Source organism: Mandrillus leucophaeus, unplaced genomic scaffold, assembly GCF_000951045.1.
Source record: "Mandrillus leucophaeus isolate KB7577 unplaced genomic scaffold, Mleu.le_1.0 Scaffold134, whole genome shotgun sequence".
Lineage (NCBI taxonomy): Eukaryota > Metazoa > Chordata > Mammalia > Primates > Cercopithecidae > Mandrillus > Mandrillus leucophaeus.
This window is the reverse complement of record NW_012101299.1, coordinates 1668581-1690576: the sequence shown is the minus strand read 5'-3', so window position 1 is coordinate 1690576 and position 21996 is coordinate 1668581. Positions and strand designations below refer to the sequence as shown.

Genomic DNA, 21996 nt, shown 5'->3' with positions numbered 1-21996 from the left:
CCCGGCCAGGGCTGTTTCTTCTTTGTTAGGACTAGACCAAGACCCAGGTTTTAAGGGCCACAGGCTGTAGGATTCTGCACAATGCTTCGCCACCCTTCGCAAGTGCCACACCTCCCCAGACTGGATTGAGACGGCAGCTCTTTGGGCCCTTTCCAGTTGCATCTCTCCCTGCAGGTCCTGCAGAGGCAGGCCCTCATTGGAGGCCCCCCAGCTGGTCCAGACTCTCATCCTCTCCACCACAGACCCCAGCAACCCTCCCGTCTGCAACCTCGGGCCCTTCCATCCATTCGCTGCACGGCGACCAGAAGCTTTTAGAGAGGGGCGTCTGACAGTGCTCCTCCTGGGACTTGCAGGATGGCGGGCAAACTCCTTGGCATGTAGTGTGCCAGTGACGCGTGGGCCCTCTGGAATGCCATGCTCCTGACGTCTCCCCGTGTGTGGGCGCCCCGTGCTTGATGGAAGGGGAGCTGTGGGCACAGCCTCGACAGTCTAGGAGGGGGTCCCTCAGGGAGAAGGTGGGGCAGGGGCAGGGGTGCTCCCAGCAGCACGTGTGCAAGAACAGAGACTGGAAGCCTACTGCATCCGGCGCTGCTTCATGGACCCACCTGGGCACCACCGGTGGTAGGGGCTGGTTTTGCTTTCTTATAAAAACCCAAATGAAGAAGGTAGGAGGGAGAGAAACCTAACTTTTGATGCCATAAAGGAGTGAGAACCAGGCTACCTAGTGATCCCAAGCTCCCACACGCGCTTGTGGGACGCCGTGGGGTGCTGTCAGCCAGCGCGGCCAGCTTCAACCTCGTCACACGCACGCTTTCTCTGCATGGCTGTGGGGCTGCACTGCAAGCCACACGGCGATTCCGACTCCCACACGTGGAGTTGGCATCCCCATCTCTAAGTGGGCCTGCCTTTCATATTTACATTAAAGCCCGCAACGTATTCACTATGATTTTGTTGGCTTTTTATCCCAATACCTAAGTTGTTTGAATATCCAGGCACCAAATGAGTATAGGTTGGTCCCAATCATAATTACCTTCTTAAGGAAACAGCTTTTAAATAATTCAGAGTCACATCTGTGAACACCCCGCAGGCTCTGTTTGTAGATAAGATTTTCTAAAGAAGAAAAAAGTCAGATATTCCCAGGGTGGTTTTGGGGTCAGTGGGGGAGAGGAGGAGAAAGGACAAAGAATTCTGAAACAGTAATTTCAAATTTCACAGCAGGGCTGGAAGAGGATAGTGTGATGGAGTCGGGTCCCAGCCTGCCAGAGCCCCCCTTGCCAGCTGATGCCCAGCACTGAGGCTTTGCGATGTAACGGAACGTGGGCCACACCTCGGCTGCTGGTCAGAGCGTCACACTCAGGAGCCGGCTCTCTGAGACCTCCTGCCTCTCCCTGCCCAGCTGTAGGCCATGGGCTCCGCTTTCCTGGCTCAGCCCCACAGGGCGGGTTGGAAGCGATGCTGCTTTGCACACTGCTCACTACAGGTGTGAGCTGCAAATGCCCATGCTGGCATGGCCTCACCAGGGCTGATCTCAACCAGGGGTGATTTTTTGACCAGCAGCTCAGTGGTCACAGAGGCTGCCGCTGTGAGCACGTTTCCCAGGTGGCAGCGACGTGAAGGCCAGGAGATCCTGGGTTTCGCCCTTTGTCAGACATCTGGTATCAGCCCCCAGCCCACAGTCAAGAGCGCCTGCTTGGAAGTCAGATAAGACAAGAGTCTAGGTCTTGCCCTGAAGTTTGCTGTGGATCTCGGATGAATTATTGAACCTCATAGGGTTGGTACAAGGAAGGGGCTGGTGCTGTGTGGAGAGTCCAGAACTGCTGCTATGATTACATTCAAAAGAGAATAATGAATGGCCAGCCACGGGCTGCTGCCTGCGGGGCTAGAGGCTGGCATTAGAGGGTGAAGTTCAAGGGCTGAGCCCTCCCAGTGCGTGGAGTATGAGCCCAGCCTGTGCATGGAGGCTGAGCTGCTGCAGGAAGCAGAGCCCTTAATTCCACGGGGCCCCCCACTGGTTTAAGAGCCATCAGGGCCTGAGGAGCATCTCTTCCCTGCGACATGGGAGGCTTCTCAGAGCAGGAGACGGTGCCATGTTGCACGCTCACCCCAGAGCTGGCTCGGATGGGCCCTGGGGGTGGTGTACAGGCGGAGAAGGTGCTGAGAACGAGCTGCAGGTGTGACTGCTTCTGCCTCCCCAGGCTCATCTCAATGGGAGTGCAGGCCAGGTATCGCTCTGGATTTGCAGTTGTCCTTCGACCGCCTGAGGGCAGGTGGCTGAGCAGCGCTGTGCAATGACCATCTGTCTGGAAGAACAGGCTCTGTTGGAGCCTCACTGCTTGGGTCCGAGATGCAACTCCACCGCTTTTGCTTCCTCGCTGCGTGCATGTGGCCCAATCACCTAAGCTGCTGTGCCTCAGCTTCCTTAGCTGACAAGTGGGGATGATAGCAGTTCCCGCCTCACAGGCTGTTGTGACGACGAAATGAGCTAAAGTATGTAAAGTATTTGCCACAGCACCCATCCCGGAGCAAGTGCTTGATAAATGCTGACTGGGGCCACTATTGTTACTACCATGGTTCCCTGTCACCTCTAGCCTTACTCTGGCCCCCGATCAGAACACGGTTGTCTGAGACATTCAGGATGGAGCATCAAATGGAACAAGTACAAGTGGTGTGGGGTTCTGCAGAATCCTAATGATGCAGAACCGCGAGCCGGCTGAGTGTTCGGATGAAACAGGCATCTGCAGGGATGGGTAATTTACTGCTTGCCTTTGTGTTGCTCCTGGAAGTCTTCCAGTGGCCTTTTCAGTCGTAAAAGAGGACAACTGATCTCAAGCTTACCTGAGGCCCAAAGGCTGGTGTGTGAAGTGCTGGCCTGACAATGGCTTTGTTGCCTGCCTGAGATGCACATCCACCCGCAAACCTCGTGCTGTGGACCCTGCATCTACTACAGAGGCCATGAGGAGTCACTGACGTGGTCCAACCACACCGCGAACAAGATGCTGCTGGAACTGGAGGCCTGGAAGCACCAGGCACCTGCCTCCTCACCCAAGACGCATCAGTTTGACAGACAAAATGAAAGCTCAGTGCATTTTGTTTGGGGAGGATGCAGCTGGGTTGGAGACGGGCTGGGAAGCACCGCAAGAGGACATCAGACATGTCAAAAGGTAAACACACTGAAGAAGCCCCACACGCCTGCCACGGCAAACACCTGTAGGTTAGAACTCAGGGCTGGGTTTGGCACTTTACCAGGGCCTGCCGTGCTCGGCTCTTATTTCCCAGGTGGACCCGAAGCCATTCGTGCAGCTACGATGTACCAACCCTCAGGGACTGCCATGCAAGGATGGGATTTCAGGCAGTTTTATCCAGGCACAGGGAAAAAGCAGGTGTTCAGGAACACGGAGCCCCTCAAACCATGAAGTCTGCATGTAACATAGACCCTGAGCAAGATGGGGCCCCTACTGTCCTCCCGGGGATGGGAATGACAATCACCTCAGCCACATTTAATCTGTTCTTTTTGTTTTCCAAGTTAAAATGGCAGCTTAAGTCACCGTCCTGAAAGAGCTTGAACTATTTTGACAGCCAGAAATAGAGAAACAGGCTAGGATGGGATGAAATATTCCTAGAGTTTGAATTAGGCTCCAGGAAACCCAGAGTCAAATACTGCTATATAAATAGGCTTGTAAAATACATGTGACCAAAATAATTCTAAACGCCCTCCAGTTTCCAATTAGTCAGCACTTTGCTGAGATCGAGCGCAATGGTGTTACCTTCAGGTTCACTGTTAAATTTCACACAGAGAAGAAGGGAGTACAGGCATGCAGCACCAGCCCCATCCTGTGTGCACAGTGCTTTTTATTTCTTAAGCCACTGGGTCCTATCTCTTTGCTTCCAGGAGTCGCAGTCACCAAAGCGACAGCTCAACTGCAAACAGTGAAATGCTTCCTAAAAAATTCCCATCTATGCAGCTCTGCGATGGATGTGGATGGCAACCTAGGGCCTATGGTCTGTCAATATTGATTGGATTGATCGGTTAATGCAGTAGCCAATCCCACAGAAGAAAAGAAGTGGTTGTTTGGTTTTCCAGCAGAGTTAACACAATTTCCCGGATCTTTGAGCACATCAGTGTGTTGTACTTGCTGGAAGACATTTGGTCAATTCTTACTGGGACTCTCTTCCAAAGAATTATACCTCAGCCCGCTATATATTACCTTATTCTTATAAATGGAATAATGAAACATTTTCTCAATGATGTCACACGTCTAAGATATAGGCCGGCTTCATTTTCATTCACACATGAGCCTTGGAAACTGTGTTGACTTGATCCAGCACCGTGGGAGCTATTAGGAGCCCCAAGGACTGAGCACATCCAGGCTGGAAGTGGCTTAGAAGTCAAAATGCATGTCCCAAAAGTAGGGACTATATTAACCTTTGAACTTGAATAGATTAATAATAGCTTCCCCCAAAGAAGTAGAAAGCATTTAAGGGAATGACTTTGGTAAGAAGAGCCATATGCTATATCATATTTTTCAAAGTCAAAAAATACTTTTGTGTTTTTTGTTAGACCACAGATTAGAAAAACCTTTTAAATTTGAAATAATTATAGATTCCTAGGAAGTTGCACAAATGGTACATAGAGTCCTGTGTCCCCACTTCCAGGGTCCCCAGTGGTGGCATCTCACAGAACCATCGGGTAATAGCCAACCCGGGAGGCTGCAATGCTGTGAGCTGCATTGGACACCTCATCTAATTTCTACCAGATCATCCATTTTTTAAGAAGGGGAAACCCTCACAAATATCAGAAAGGTGTCCACGGACTCTAAATCTTATCAAATACTCAAAATGAAAGTACACATTTTCTTAAGGAAAAAAAAGATGTCATAGTTGAGGCTCTGTGCAACATCTGCATTTTTTCAGGGAAAATTCCACCTAAAGAGGTCTAGCATGGGTATTTTAAACGTTCACTGTTATGCTGGAGTATGTCTGTCAGACTCCACTGACCCCAAGCCTTGGTGGAAGTTCTAGCCCAGCCTCTGCGGCCTCCTGGAGGGCTCTTCACAGACACGTGCCCGTTAGAGTGGGCAGAGGGTGTGTGGATGCTGTGGGCGGGTAGGAGACCCAGGCAATCGCTCCCAAGATCCTTCTGGGGATACTGCCCCCATTGCACAAATGGCCCAGATTCCCAAACCTTGCAGGTGAGACTGGAAAGGGGCCGGGGGCAGGTGAACCTCTTTGCTGGGGAAACCAGCCCCTCCTCCGGGGAGGAAGACAGGAAGGCCATCCTGATTCTTCTCAGCACTGGGTCCCTCCAACGGCCATTCTGAGTGTTTTTGTGTATACATTCTGACATCCACTTTATGGCTTTTTTTTGGGGGGGGCTTTAAAATCTATTCATTTATTGCTGGTTTTATGATTACTTATGCTTTGGTTTTGAATTTCTAATGATGATTTGATAGCTTGGCAGACGACCATCATTATTGGCTAAGTGCTGTCTCTTTAAACAAATCTATTTTGTCCACTTTGGAACACTTGAACCACTTCACGGTGTCTAAACATATGTTTGGAGTTCTCCTTTCCAACATGCCCCCCTCCTCCCCAGTTCTCCTGGAGCTTAAAGTACCGTCACAGAGAGAGGGATCAGGGAGCTGCTGACGCTCGATGGTCACTGGAGACGCGGAGTCACCTCTGTCTCCAGACCTAGGGGAGCTGCGGACCCTGGCCATGAGGTTTGCCCTCCTGCCAGGGAAGGGGGCTCCCGGATGTGGAAGGGAGTGGGAGGGACTTGGGGGAAGGAGGACACAGGCTGCTTTGGGTTAGACAGAGGGAGGGCTGGAAAGGGAGGGACCAAGGGCGAGTTCTCTTTGCTTCTCAGCTGTGCTGCGTGTCTGCCTCCCACTGCACACAGCATACATCCCTCGCATAAACATGGATGTGCCCGTGGCGACCTGCGTGGGGTCCCTCCAAGCAAACACATGCTACCTCAAGAGACCCTGGGAGGTCTTACAAAGACTCCGTTCTTGACCAAACTTGAGTGAGGCTCCTCTGAGTCCTCTTCTTGACCAGGCTTCAACCTTGATCCTATCCTGTCTTTGGCCTGCATTGCCCAGCTTTTGCAAGAAGTCTCTGCCCCTGATATCTGATCACCCTCCATAACTGAGCAAGTTCCTCATCCTCCACCTTTGAGCCTAAGTCCTTGTCCTGCCTTCAGCAAGGATCTTGTGAGATCAGCTTAGCAAAAATCCCCTCCCACTGATGCCTTCTCTTAGCAGTTGTCCGTCCACGGACCCCTCTCTCTGCTCGTTGGCCATAATAAACCCCCACCGGATCTTGCTGTATTTGAAGTTGAGCCTGAATGTCCCTCCCCTTTCACAACAGTCCTGAAAAAGCCTTCCCTACCATTTTACAAATGGCAGAATCAGTTTTTCTCTGACATCCTGTGCAGCATGGATGCAGAGACCCTCCATGCCATGAAGCCCCCAGACCCACAAAGACAGATGAGCCCCCATGCGCCCCTCAAGTCTTGGCGCCACATGGCAGATTCTCAGTGGGGATGGACTCATGTCAGGCTACAAAGCCTTTCGAGCTGGCTGTTCAGAGGATGTCAGGCTATGACCTGGGTGGCCCTGGAATGACCCTCCAGGCTCAACACTTGTGAAGGGGTGTGGGGCCCTCTGATTGGGGTATGCAGACCCTGGCTTTCATCATATTTAGCCGATATTGGTGATCAGCATGGCCTACTCTGAACTGCTAGGACAGGACTCCTCCCTCTGTCTCTGAGTAGGAGAATGTGGGCCAGCCGATCTCATAGAGTGTTTTGCTTCCTTTCTCCTGAGTCTCAGGAAAATTTAAGGGAAAAAAAGAGCACTTACTTTTCTTATCTGTTGTGTTGTGCACCGTCACCATAGGAATACCAGGACCTGTGTTGGGCAGAGAATAGCCAGGGAGAAAACAAAGACGAAGCCATTAGTTTAGCTGACAATAGAAAAAGAAAACAAGTTTTCCTTATACTATGGAGATAGATGTGCGGAGCCTGGAGAACTCGAATTCACAGAAGAGTAATCAATGATGGGATGGCAGAGGCCAGGCTGGCAGAGGGGCCAAGGCACAGCTCCCTGCCTCTGCACCTGTGTTAATTACAACACACCCAACTCAAAGTCCATATTTTCAGATTATTTTAACACCATAAAACATCATTCTATGAAGCATCACATTTGGTTTATATCCTCATAACCTCATTTTTTACCACACAGATGCACATTCCAGGATGGCTTTATGGGTTCTTATAAGTTAATGAAGCCTCAGTGCTAAGTCTGCTGGCTCCCCCAGGAAGGATGTCACTCCATCCAATAGGTCTCTCATAACACCTTGTACAAACTTATTCATGTAACGGGAACATTTTGAAAATGTCAAACTATATTTCAGTTTTCTCTTGAATCACTAGCTTGCAGCTTCCCAGCTGCAGGAATGTTGCAGCCCTGAGAAGTGAGAAGGAAGGTCCAATTCAGGACCAAGTGGCCCCTGATCCGTTTTCTCTGCAGGTGACTTCTTAATTCTTCTTAGCAAAAGGTGAGTCCAGAAAGAAAAGAAAAAGTCTCTGAATTATTTTCTATATCTTTTTGAAAACATATTAACAGGCAGGCCTGGTGACTTTTCCAACCTTACTTCAGCCATTGTCCTCTGCACTCACCCACTCCAGCTAGCTGGCCTTCCTGTAGGGCTGGAGGCATGTCAGGCCTTTTCCCACTGAGCCGCTTGTGCTCTCTGCCTGAAATGCTCTGCCCCTAGACACTGCCATGGCCTGTCTTTCTCTTCATTCAAATCTCTACTCAAATGCCTTTTCCGACTGTCCCATCTAAAGGAACTCCCCTCCATGACCCTGTGGTCAGCCTCCATCCTCACGGCTTTCCTGATCTTTGTAGAACTTATTACCACACACTATGCTATCAGGGCCTTATAATATGTAATTATCAGTGTACTTGCTTGCTGTCCTTCTCTTCATCTATTGCACTAGGATGTAAGCTCTGAGAGAGTCAAGAATGGTTCAGATTCACTGCTGTTATTTTCTGCATCGAGAAGGGTGTTTTCAATAGAATTGGTGCTCGATTGCATGTTTGTGGAGTGAATGCTGAATGAGAAAGCACAGAGCATGCAGGAGAGGCAGGAGAGGGAAGAGAGGCTGCCCCTTTGGCTCAGGTGGATTGTGGGAAGATGCAGGGAGAAAGAGGAAGTGGGAAGTGGGTGGTCCGAGGGAGACAGATGCACCATGGGAACACCGTGGCCAGGGCTGCCAGCAGCACCGTGACCCAGGATGCCATGGACTCACAAGGGGTGGCCATAGCAAAGCTGAAGGATGCACACTGTCTTGGGCAGAGGGATGGCTGGAGTTCAGTATTCCTGCAGTCATCATCAAAACTCCCCACACACTTCTGAGGGGTCATCTGACAACTGGCTGAAAGTCAGGGAATCTGTTATGGATCCCACCATGCTGAGGGCTTCAGGGCCTCACTGCAGAGGCCCCAGAGTGGATATCCTAGTCCAGGGCCCAAAGAGCATGTAGCAGAAACGCAAGGAGTCCTCTCCCCTTGAGAGGTAAGGTGGAAGGTCTGGCCGGTGCCCATCCACAGGTCCAGCTGAGCTGAGACACATAGACTGTGGGTCATGCTGGCCTCGGACATCAGAGCAGAGGCTGCCCAGGGACTGGATCCAGGCTTTACCCCAGGCACAAAGTCCAGGAGTCCAGGGCCCTTTTCCCCATGTGGTGCCCTCTCTGTTCACCCACAGGTGGGGCTGCCAGAGGATAGACAGGATGCCTGGTTCCATGTGGTGCTCAGATAAAGAATAAGCATTTTCTTACCGTCAGTGTGTCCCATGCAGCATTTGGGACGTACTACAAAAAAATTATTTGTGGTTTAGCTAAAATTCAAATGTAATTGAGTATCTTAAATTTTTATTTGCTAAATATGGCACCCCCTACCCAGGGAGGGAACAGTGATCGAAAGTCCACATACTTACACCCAAAGAGGCAGCACTTAGCAAAAGAGATTGAAATACCAGTTTACATTATTGAGTTAAACTAAGTTTCTTGGCTCTAAGATCCACTTCCCCCCCATGGGGAGTTCAAGTGGAAGAAAGATGACTGAAAAGTAAAGAACCGATATCTATTTTCTCTGCACATTTCAGGGTGAGTAAATTTGCAAACAGAATATCTCCTATGTTCTTATTAATAATGTAAACAATTGTTATTTATTTAGTGCCTACTACGTAAAAGGCATGCTGTTAGGTTTTTTATGAATAATTTCTAATCAAATCCTTACAGCAGCTCTGCAAAGTAGATATTTCTAACCATACTTTACAGAGGAAAAAAACCACAGGTGTAGATAGTTTTAAGTCTTTTGTCTCATCCATGCAATAAAGAAGCTACTGAGCCTGAATTAGTCGCTTTTCATCTTTAATTCACAAACTTAATATATGTTTCTAAAAAACTTCAAACACTAAAGAAAGGAACAAAGTGACAGTGACCTGTTTTATCCCCACTTCCCAGAGGTAACCTAAATGTTGCTAACATGTACTTGAAAATGCTTGTATGCACATACATGGTCATATTTACACATGAGCACGTATTTTAAACATAGACAAAAATAACATGAAAATGGTTGCATATATATCTGCAAGCTTTATAAAATCTTAACATTACACCGTATTACTCTATTTTAAGTTAGTTTTTCTAAAGTTTATTTGTTGAAAGGCTAAAAAAAAATCGACATGAATTTAGCCAGACTAAGAAAAAAAGAGAGAAGATGCAAATAAAATCAGAAATGAAGGAGGAGATGTTACAGCTGATAACACAGGAATACAAAGGATCTTAAGAGACTACTATGAGCAGTTACATGGTAACAACTTGGATAACCAAGAAGAAATGGATAAATTCCTAAAAACATATAATCTACCAAGACCGAATCATGAAGAAATTGAAGAGATCAATAATGAGAAAGAAGATTGAATCAATAATAAAAAGTCTCCTATCAAAGAAAAGCCCAGGACCTGATGGCTTCACTGCTGAATCCTACCAACATTTAGAGAAGAACTAATACCAGTCCTTCTCAAACTCTTCCAAAAAATGGGATGGGAGGGAATACTTCCAGACTCATTTTATGAGGCCAGCATTACCCTGACACCAAAGCCAGACAGAGACTAGCAAACTCCCCTACCCCCGCCAAAAACCCCATCTACAGTCTAATATCCCTGATGAACATAGATGCAAAAACCCTCAACAAAATACTGGCAAATCATATTCAATGGTACATTAGAAGGATCACTAATTGGAAAACCAAACATCGTATGTTCTCACTTATAAGTGGGAGCTAAGCTGTTGAGGATACAAAGGCATAAAAATGATACAAGGGACTTTGGGGACTTGGAGGAAAGGGTAGGAGGGTGGTGAGGCATAAAAGACTACAAATTGGGTTCAGTGTATACTGCTTGGGTGATGAGTGCACCAAAATCTCACAAATCACCACTAAATAACTTACTCATGTAATCAAATATCACCAGTTCCTCAAAAACCTATGGAAATAAACAATTTTTTAAAAAAAGGATCATTCATCATAATCAAGTGGGATGCAGCTCTGGGACGCAAGGATGATTCAACATACACAAATCAGTAAATGTGATTCACCATATTAACAAAATGAAGGCCATGCAATCCTTGCAATAGATGCAAAAAAGGCATTTGACAAATGCTTCAACATCCTTTCATGATAAACGCTGTCAAAAAGTAGGTATAGAAGGAATGTTCCTCAACACAATAAAGGCCATCTATGCCAAACCCATAGCTAACATCATATTCCATGGTGAAGCTGAAGCCTTTTCCTCTAAGCTCAGAGCAAGACGAGGATACCCACTCTCACCACTTCTATTCAACATAATCCTGGGTGTCTTAGCAAGAGCAATTAGGCAAGAAAATGAAATAAAAGTCATCCAAATAGTAAAGGAAGAAGTGAATTTTTCTGTTTGCTGATGACGTGATCTTTTATAGAGAGAACCATAAAGATTGCACCAAAGGAGTGTTACAAGTGATAAATTTGGTAAAGCTACAGATTACACAATGCAACACAAAAATCAGCACTGTTTCTATATACTAGAAATGAACTATCTACAAGTAAATCAAGAAAACAATCCCATTTACAATGGCATCAAAAAAAGATACTTAGGAGTAAATTCAAGGAGGTAAAAAATATGTATACTGAATACTATAAAAATTGATGAAAGAAAATTGAAGACGACACAAATAAATGGAAAGATACCCTCTGTTCATGGACTGGAAGAATTAATATTGTTAAAATGTCCATACTACCCAAAGCGATTTGTACATTCAATGCAATCTGTATCCAAATTTCAAAGTCATTCTTTATAGAAACAGAACAAAACTGATTTTTCCACAGAAAAATCCTAAAATTCATATGAAACCACAAAGACCCCAAATAGCCAAAGCAATCTTGATCAAAAAGATTAAAACAGGAGGCATCACACCAAATAGTAATCAAAACAGCACAGTAGTAATCAAAACAGCATAGTACTAACATAAAAACAGACACATCAACCAATGGAATAGGATAGAGAGCTCAGAAATAAACCAATTCTTCTATGTTAATTTATTTTTCACAAAGATGCCAAGAACACACACTGGGGAAAGGACAGTCTCTTCAATAAGCGGTGTCGGAAAAGCTGGCTATTCACATGCAGAAGGAGGAAACTGGACTCTTTTCTCACTCCTTATACAATAATCAACTCAAAATGGATTAAAGGCTTCAGTATAAGACCTGAAATTGTAAAACTACTGGAAGAAAACATAGTGAAAAAGCTCCATGACATTGGTCTGGGCAATGATTCTTGGATTGGACCCCAAAAGCACAGGCAGGCAACAAAAGCCAAGCCAGGTAAACAGGGTTGCATCATCCTAAACTTCTGCACAACAAAGAAAGCAATTAATAGAGTGAAAAGACATTTCATGAATTGTGTTGAAAATACCAGCACGTCGTATATCACATAAGGAGCTAATAACCAAAATATGTAAGGAATTCAAACTACTCAATAGCAAGAAAACATGTAACCCTATTAAAAATGGGCAAAGGTCCTGAATTTGTCAAAAGAAGACATGCAAATAGACAATAGATACAGGAAAAATGCTCAGCATCACTAATCATTGGGGAAATGCAAATTAAAACCACAATAAGATATCAACTCATACCTGTGGGATGGCTATGATTTAAATTAAAGAAAAAGCTAACAGGTGTCAGTGAAGATGTGCAAAATAGGAAACCTTCATATGCCATGGGGGGAAGGTAAGTTAGTAAAGCTATTTTGTAAAACAATATGGTGGTTCCTCAAAAAACTAAAAATAGAATTTCCCTATGATTCAGCAATCTTACTGCTGTGTAAACATCCAAAGGAATTGAAATCACGATGTTGAAGAGCTGTCTGCACTTCCGTGTTTACTGCAGCACTGCTCATAACAGCCCAGACATGGAGACAGCCTACACGCCCATTGACAGATGAATGGATTAAAACAGAGGTACATATACACAACGGAGAACTACTCAGTCTTAGAGATGAAGAGACATGTGTCACTTGTGACAACACGGATGAATCTAGAAGACATTATGCTAAGTGAAATAGGCCAGGCACAGAAGGAGAAATGTCACATGATCTCACTCATATGTGGAATCTAAAAATGTTGATTTCATAGAAGCAAAGAGTAGAAAGATGGTTATCAGAGGCTGACGTGAGGGGGCGGCAGGTGGGGAAAAGGGAGTTGTCGGTCGAAGGGTACACAGTTTCAATTAGACAGAAGGAATACATTTTGGTGTCTATTGTACAGCATGGTGACTCTAGGTGATAATAATGCATTGTGTATTTCAAAATTGCTAAAAGAGTGGAGTTTTAAATGTTTTCATCACAAAGAATGATAAATGCGTGAAGTGACAGATATGTTAATTAGCCTGATTTGATCATTCCACAACGTATATATATATATAACATCACATTGTACCCAATTAATATATGCAATTATTAATGATGAATAAAAATGAAAGAGCCTCAAACCAAACAAAATAAAAGAATATGGGGAAGACAATAATAAATAAGTAGTGTTGAGTACAAAAAAAACCAAGACATAACAAATAGCTACCATGTCATTTGCATTCCTTCCCTAATCCCAGTCCTCTCTCCTCCCAGAAGTGACCATAATTTTGAAGTTAATGTTGATCATTTCTCTGCATATTTAAAAGATATTTCTACCACATGGCTATGTATTCATAATAATACACATGCCATATATAGTATGATGTGACATGTCTCAATGTAACACATTTTGTACGGGCTTGACATCTTGTCTGGCCACTACAAGAGGGTGAAGCCATGTGTGGGGGTGTGAGTGGGCACGGCCACTCTGGACAACAGCTTAGCGATATCCGTGACATCTGAAGATGCTCATGTGTATGACCTGTGGGCTCCACTCCTGGGAACACATCTCCGAGCATCCTCTGCACCTGTGCACAAGAAGGCCGGCAGAAGATTGTTCCTAACAGCAGCTATGTACAGGTCACAACGGGAAATTACTCAGCTACTCATTAGCAGGAGACTAAATGAACAAAACGCAGTTACTCACATGGCAGAATATTATAGAGCATGCAGAATGAATTAGTAGATCTACACCTATCAACATGGGCCAACATGAAGAATATAAGGTTAAGCGAAAACATCAAGTAGCAGATAGGTAAATACTATAATATACCATTATGTAAATCGTTTTTAAAAGTTGTAAAACTTCATTTTTGAAGAGATGCATAGTATCCCATCATATGGAAATGTAATCATTTATTTAGTCCATTGTCTACTGATGGATATTTTGGGTTGTTTCCTTTCATTTTCTGCTACCTTAAAACAGTGTTGCTGAAAAACCTCTTACATACATCTTTGCACACGGGTAAGACTGCCTCTGTCGTTAAGCTAGTTGGTAGCACTGCAGTTGCTGTTTTAAAAAGGTTTTACAGTCAGCGTTCATGAAATAATCTTGTGGTGTCAAACACACAACTCCTGACTCTCAATGGTGTGAAACAAGGAAGCTGACTTTTGCTAATGTTGCATCCTGGTAACCAGGTCTGCAGCAGCCCGGCTGTGCTCTCCTGGGCTCTCCTCCAGGACGCGTCTTGTTTCTAGGATCCTGGCTGAAAGATCAGCCTTCATCTGGAACAGGCTGAGCTCACGACAAAAGGAAATGAGCAAGAGGTGCTTGCAGAAATGCACGATGAAAGGGGAGAAAAGAATATAAATGTGTTTGTTACTACTCCAATGGTAAAACTGGCAAATTACATATATACACACACACACATATATATAATTTATTTATATATATTTATATATACATTATAGATGTATATTTTACCTCAATAAAAATAAATTTAAAAAGAAATATTACTAAAAAATATTTTGCATAATTAAAAAATGTCCGGGACATGCTGCAGTTCATGTCCACTCTTATGCTGTTGGCCAAGATGCATCCCATTGGTTCCAACAGAGCAGGGATGAGTCTGTAGCTCCACGGAGGCCCCGCAGGCCTGATGGCCATGGGGTGGAGGATGATCTTTTTACAGGGAGGGGCTGTGAAACACGGGGAACCATAAGACAGTCTACACGGAAAGTCAAAACACTTCACATTTTAGTAAATACTGTCTAGTTGCTCTCCAACTGATAATATATGGAGATCTAGGTTCTATCTTAAAAAAGTTTTTAAAACCACTCTAATGGGTAAATGTTTGAATTTTTAGAAATTTTGAGTAAAGCTGGACACCTTTTTTTTTATTATTATACTTTAAGTTCTAGGGTACATGTGCACAAGGTGCAGGTTTGTTACATATGTATACATGAGCCATGTTGGTGTGCTGCACCCATCAACTCGTCATTTACATTAGGTATCTCTCCTAATGCTACCCCTCCCCCCTCCCCCCTTGACATTTGCATTTCTCATGTGTTTTCCTGACTACAAACTGTCCTCTCTCATTCTTCGTCCACTTACATGGCATTGCTGCTTTCTTATGTTATTTAGAAGCTAGTTGTTTCTTACCACGTTGCTGCAGGTATTTCTCCTGCGTGCTTTCTAATTTGTGACTGAAGAAAGCGCCGTAAGTACCAATAATAGCAACTGTCACACTGAATTGCAATTTTAAAGCCGTAGCTGCTCGGACCATGTTCCTACCCCATCTCAGACAGACAGAAAGACAAACACATTCTGAAATCCTTGGGCCATGAAGCCGTGTCTCATCCCCTCTACCTATTCTGAACCTTGGACTCAGCATTGTATAAAAATGTTTGCTGAACAGATTACTGGTTAATGAATGAATGACCTCCTAAGCGTATAATTGGCTATGACATATCAAGGTAGCAAATTTAAATTAGGCTAACGAAAGGTCTCTCAAGACCATTCTCGGAGTCCTGCTTTTTCTAATTCAGGCTGCGGTCTCTCTGTTCATACACAGGGAATCCCCTGCCCTTTTCACTAAGCGCCAAGGGTAGCAGTCTCCATGTCTAAGACCAGAATTATGTTCTATTTGTGAAGCTGTATGACAACCAGGACATCTTCACTATATTTTAATATAGAATACTTCTTTACACTAGTGGAATACAAAGAACGTAAATAAAATTACATTTAAGGAGGCCACTAAACAAAAGTTGAAACACAGCTTCTCTGTATCATTTTATATCTGTTGATTCCTAACCCCAGGCAGTCTAACTGAGTCTCTGCCCTGAGATCAGACCCTCTGGTGGTCTGAGGTCGGCTCCGCAGGCTGCCTTCGCATCTGCCTTCTCTGGCCCAGGGTATGCACGCCCACTACTGTCTGTGTGAACTGTAGGACCACCACAGGCCTCAAGGTTTCTGTGATGGCCCCTGAAAACTGCAAATAATCCAGGAAAACATCTAAATCAAAAAACATTTTCTCCTAATAAGGAAACAGAAGGAGAATCCTAATTAGGAATCAGATACTTAAAATTTGTGCTACTTTGGCCAGACTAGACCCGTGTTAGCATTTACCTAAGATTTCCAGAGAAGAGGGGACATGCCGAACACCTGAAGAACATACACAGAATTTTGGGGGAGCTGGTACTATTCAAGAGGAACACTTTCAACCTAGTATAAACAACAGAGAATACTTTTACCAAGGAGACTTATGAGGGGCTTTTACCACTGAAGTCTCACAACGGTTTTTACTTGTTTTCCTCTTCTTCCAAATGATCTTACATAAGTCTGGTCAGTAAAACTTATTAGATGATTTGTTTCATACAATAGGAAGCTTTTGCCCTTTTGTCTCTGATGCCTGTAAGACAATCCATCTGTATTGCCTGGGCACAGATTCTTGTGTCTAAACCTTAGGACTTCACTCAGCTGCTATTCTTCTGACAATTCATATTCATAGTTTCTTTTTTACTTTGCGTGTAATTCAACAAACAGGTATTGAGATGCCACCATGTGCAAGACATGGTGCTATGTGCTGAGGAAACAGACAGAAGCAGACAAAGGATTTGCTCTTAGGGAGCTCAGAGTCCAGTACGGAAGACAGTCTTGCATGAAAATACGCTTTGATGCCACGCGGGGACTCCCATAAGTAAAGAAGGGGTCAGGAGACCAGCTATTTTGTGATTCCAGGTAAGCAGTTTTCCTTATCTGGATCTCAACTGCAGGATACAGGCTTGCTAAGATCTACTTTTAGTAAGAGCAACAGCAACTTCAGCAAAAACAACAGCAGCCAACATTTTTTTCCTACTATCTGCCTGTTACTGCACTGGGCTCTTAGAGACATTCTCTCAACCTTGTCACAACCCTATGTGATGGGGATACCCTCCTCCAGAGATGAGAATTCTGTGGTCAGAGTCTGCCTTTGCAATGTCAACGTTTTGCCATGGTCATGGGAAAGGATGGAAGGAGATGGTGTCCACCTGTACTGACAAAGAGGTTCTAAGTCTGAGGGGAAGGAAAGAAGAAAGAAAAGAGGCTGAGAACACGGGATTGCTTTTCTGTTCTTTCTCAGCCAATATCTCTGGTATCTTTATGTTTCTGTCTAGTCTTGGAACATAGGATATGCTTTTATTTATATATTTATTTATTTAAGACAAGGTCTCACTCTGTTGCCCAGGCTGGAGGACAGTGGCACTATCTGGGCTCACTGCAACCTCTTCCCCCCCGGGCTCAAGTGATCCTTCCATCTCAACCTTCTAAGTAGCTGGGACTCCAGGCATGCGCCACCATGCCTGGCTAGTTTATGTATTTAGGATACGCTTTTAAATGAAAGCATGCAATCATATTTCATTGTGAGTTCCTTCCTGGGTCAGGTCAAATATTAGATATCTGATTCTGTATGCATTTGCCTAATGACACACTCTTACGTGCACGCTCCCAGATTCACGTGAACATAGGCGTCAGCAAAAACGTGTTCACTAGGATTCTCTCTGCCTGGTCCTCAAATTATTTCCTAAGTCCTTGGTAAATAAGCCTGCCTCGTGGCTGGTGCAGCTTTGGAGCATGCAGTAACAGCCCTGATGTTCAGACTGGAATGTGCAATGGCATACCTGCTGACAGCAGGAAACTGATGGTGTCTGCTCTGCCTTTGCTTACGAAGGGATAACCGCAATAAAAACAACATTTAGCCCTTTAAAAACTTTGGTTGGTGACACATACTATTTTGGCTCAAGTTCAATATCTGACTTCCAAAATTTATATTGTTCCTGGAAAGGAAAAGAAACAAATGGAAGCAAGTGAATTCACTACCCACACATAAGGTCGTTTGTCCCCCGTAAAGATCCTGTGGCCAGAGGGACGAAAAAAAAAAAAATCAGATTACCAAAAGAAAAGCTTTGAGTTACACAACAGACGTGTGAACAGAAAATATTTATCTCTGCGCCTCTGGTTTCCAGCCCCAGTCATTTTAGAGCATTAATTTGCACCTGCTCAACTGGAGAGAGAAATGTGACAATTCCAGATGAAAACGAAGTAATTAAAAAGGACACAAAACTGTAAAAGAAAAAAGTCATCAGAATAAATAAAAAAAATTCATAAAGACAGCGCTTGTTTCCCTTTCCCTCATCTGTATCCTCAGAGGATGTTTATGTGACAGATAATTTCCAACCAGCAGCTAAACTCCTAGTATGTAAACAATGGAGATTCAAACAGCCTGGCCGGTACCACGGATATCTCCTAAGCGTTGATGAATGGTTTCAAAGAACAGCTGCGAGCAGAGGCAGGCTCTGGCCGTGCGAGATAATTGGCATGGCCCGCTGCGAACAGGCTCCAGATCTCTTTATTTGCCCGTTCATGCATTATGCATGCCTGATGCATAAAGTTTGTACATTGAGGTGATATTATCATACTAATAAACAGGGAGCTAGCCAAGCTACCAGAACTACTGTGGATAATTAAAATATTTGTTCCGAGGACAGCATTTCCTAGTCAACACTGCCGACAGGTTTCCTTGCCGTTTGATTTGGAAACCTTGTTATCGCTGACATCAAACCTGGGATTGAGGCTGCCCCCACCCCCTCCACGCCGTGCCCCACAGCATTTAGTTTTGCTTCAATCCCATTTTATGTGTCCAGGGAACTTGAAAGTGATCCTATTTCCCATGCAGCAGTCCGAGGAGCGCGGCACGAGGGGGGCCGTGCAAACGGATGGGTTGTTTTACACGCTCACAAATGATGGGAAGGCAAAATGTCACGTTGGCTCTTGCTCTAGACATTACCAGTGACACTCAGGGCTCATGACAGGCATTTTCAGTAAGGGAAACCTTCCCAATCATAAAAAAAAAAAGAAGAAAAGAAAAGGACCTCTGCACACTCCCAAAATTCAGCTTGCACCTTTGAGTAGTTGATTCGTAAAAGCCTTAGGTTTTAGGAATTATCTGCGTTGAACTCACAGGATCACTTTTATACCCTTAGAGTGACGTTTTCAGGTATTTCACGTGATTCACAGAATTCCAAGTATGAAAGAAGGAACTTAGTATTTCAGTTTTGTGAGCTGAGGCAAGCCTGCAGTGGGGAAAAGGCTACAGGGGGGCAAAAGCCTGCAGGGAGGCAAAAGCCTGCTGTGGGGGCAAAGCCTGCTGTGTGGGGGGGGGAGGGGGCAAAAGCCTGCAGGGGAAAGGTGCAGCGCTCACTGGCTGTTTCGTCCGCCCCGACCGAGGTGCAGCTAGACTGTGGATGGAGTGTCTGGCCCCACTTCCCGGCCTTCTCAGCATACTTCTCACAGCTTCTGGTATGACCCTGGCCCTCAGATTGTCATAGCACTGAGCACAGTCTGCCATGTTGTGACTCAAAGTTCTGCAATGACTTTTGATTCAAGCAATGAAGTTCTAATTTGGTTTCCAGTGATCTAGTTATGTCTTCTCTCTTCAACTGTACTTGGAACTTAGGAACCTATTTTGTACCCCTTTGCGTCCCACCTAGGAAAACGTCCATTGATTTGTTACCAGCAAGTCGCCAACTGCTAGTCGCCGGTAGGATGAATGGGTGGATAATTCATGGATGGTGCAGGTGCCCTGGGAAGCTGCACACTTGGTGGAGTCAGTTCCGAGTCGGTGGCGCGTTCTCTCGAATAACCTCTAAATCGCAGGCTGCCTGTGTTAGAGGTTAGCTTTGCTTTTGAAAAAAGGCACAAGCGAGTTGAAACCAAGCTTTGTAATGAAGGTGTGATAAAATTCATGATTAGGTAACACTGCCAACAGTTAAGCAGACTAAGAAGTAAAAAGTTGTATATTCCTTAGGAGTCTGGAATGTAAAAACAGTTTTCCAAGAGGAAATCTAGAAACTTCCGAGCACATCCTCATCGTGGGAATAAATGCTCAGCTTCCCGAGACGGTGCTTGCATGTACAAATTATGGTGTGTCAAGAAACTCAGGCTCCTTTTCATCAACACAGTGAGCATGGGTTACATGGGAGTCCATCTTTGCTTCCCTTCTGATCAGACCTAGACACAGGACAGGTCACTGCAGTGAGGAGGAGGCTGGAAAGGTGTCCGCTTCCTGTGGATTCCTCAGTCTGCATGGAGGCTGAGGTTGCTGCCCATCCTCCTCTTTAACCCCGGATGGCTGGTCCACCGACTGACAGCAGAGTGGAGGGATGTGGGTGGCATCTCGCCCTGACCACCTGCCTGGTGTGTGTCCTGAGGGTAGGGACTTCTGTTCTCAGCTATCTGTAAGGCGGGAGATGTCACCACCTGCAAGCAATGGGGATGACCAGGTGGGCTGAACCATAAAGCTTTGGACACTTGGTGGGCACTACCTGAGATACAAAATCAGCTGCTTTTCTTTTTGGACTCAAGGATGTAGCACAAGCAAACTCCGTTTTTTGAATGGAAGTCCTTCCACACTCCGGCCTCCCTTAACCTCCACTCTTGATTCCTCACTAGTTCCTCTCCCTGTGCCTGATAAATACCTCCCATCTCCGTGCTAACGTCCTCAGCGCTGTCCCCCACTCTCCCGCCCGAGGGCTTACACACAGTTCTGACGCGGCACTCCTCTGACTGGGACCTCCAGTTATTTCCACCGTCCAGAGACTTAGGTTTAAACCCTTGACGTGAAATACAAGACCTCTGTGGACCTGACCGATCACACACTGTGGCCCAGCATTCTGGACTTCTCACTCCTGCGTGGGGGCTGTGCTGTTCTTCGCCTGAGCACCCGCTCTTCCCTCCCAGTCTTCCTGCTAAACCTCTACATAGTCTTCAAGATTCAGCCCCAGCGTCTTCTCTGTGATGCCTCTCTGCCTCCGTGGCACCACTGGAATAACAGTAACGGCAACAACAACAACAGTTAACAATCCCGCCCTGCTCATCATGTCCACAGTGTCCCAGGGCATTACATGCACAAACTCATTCATTCCTTAACATAGCCCCATGGAAGAGGCACTATGTCCCCATTTCACAGATAAATAAACTGAGGCACAGAGCTGTATGCGGTAACGGCAGCACTGAAAGCCAGGCACTTTGGCCACAGACTCAGTCCTCTACCCACTGGGCTCTGTTTGCTCTCTGTGTGAATCTATTTCTTTATCATTCAGTAAAAGTAAACCTGAGTGTTCCATGTCGGCTGCACCACTTGCTAGCTCAGTAGACTTAGGCAAGCTACTTGAATCAGCTGGTCTGTAGTTTCTTCATCTGTGAAAGGGAAATGATGTCACCACTCATCTTAAAGAGCTGTTCTGAACATCACACAGTAACACACATCAAATGCTTAGGATGTGCCATGCCCTCCTAGCCCCTCAGTAGGTGTGTCTAGTATTGTTATTATTTGCATTCTTATGTATATTTCTTGTTCTTATTACTATTTCATCAAGGACCTCTTACCATCCATTCACTCTGTTGCCTGGGGCTTTGTGGACGAGTGGGCATATGGTGAGAAGGTTGGTTGGTGAGGGTTAGCAGAAGACCCTTCAAGAAAGACAGATAAGAAGCCCCAACAACAGGAGTATTCTTTGACCAAAATCCTGTTCACGATGAAAACTGGTCTGTTCCTAACACTTGTTCTTAGGTACGAGCCACTGGCATTCCTGAGCACCAGTCTTCCATCCTCTTTACCCCGAGGGACCCGCCGGCCAACCAGATGCGCCATTGTCCTGAGAACTGGCTCCACATTTTGTGAGATGCTTAAAGTCCAGGGAGGTCACTTATAAGGAGGCACGTCTGTTCTCCAGGTGCACAAACAAAGCCTCCTGTTATCCAGTCTTGCACGAGTGTCCTTATGGGCCAGCACCCTGGCTGCCTTCCAGAGTCTGCTCAGCTTTTCCTCCATCCCATCTCCACTCCTGAAGGCATCCCGCTGGGGTCCTGGGCATCTTGCACAGAAGCCCCTGCAAATACCTACTTACATAAGCCACGTACACGTTCCGTGCTGTTCCACGGTGCCTCTTGCTGCAATTTGTTTTTATTCCCTTCAAGCAGACTTTTCTTATTACTTAACCTTT

At 45.4% G+C, this 21996-nt stretch overlaps 1 protein-coding gene across 2 annotated transcripts in view; it reads right to left on the bottom strand.

The window, feature by feature from the left end:
* The window catches only part of DPP6 (dipeptidyl-peptidase 6), a 629240-nt gene that overhangs the window by 32634 nt on the left and 574610 nt on the right, over positions 1-21996 (bottom strand). For both annotated transcript variants that reach the window (XM_011973070.1, XM_011973071.1), the window contains one exon: positions 6864-6911. In XM_011973070.1, coding sequence (XP_011828460.1) covers positions 6864-6911 — 48 coding nt within the window. The remainder of the gene's footprint in view (positions 1-6863; positions 6912-21996) is intronic.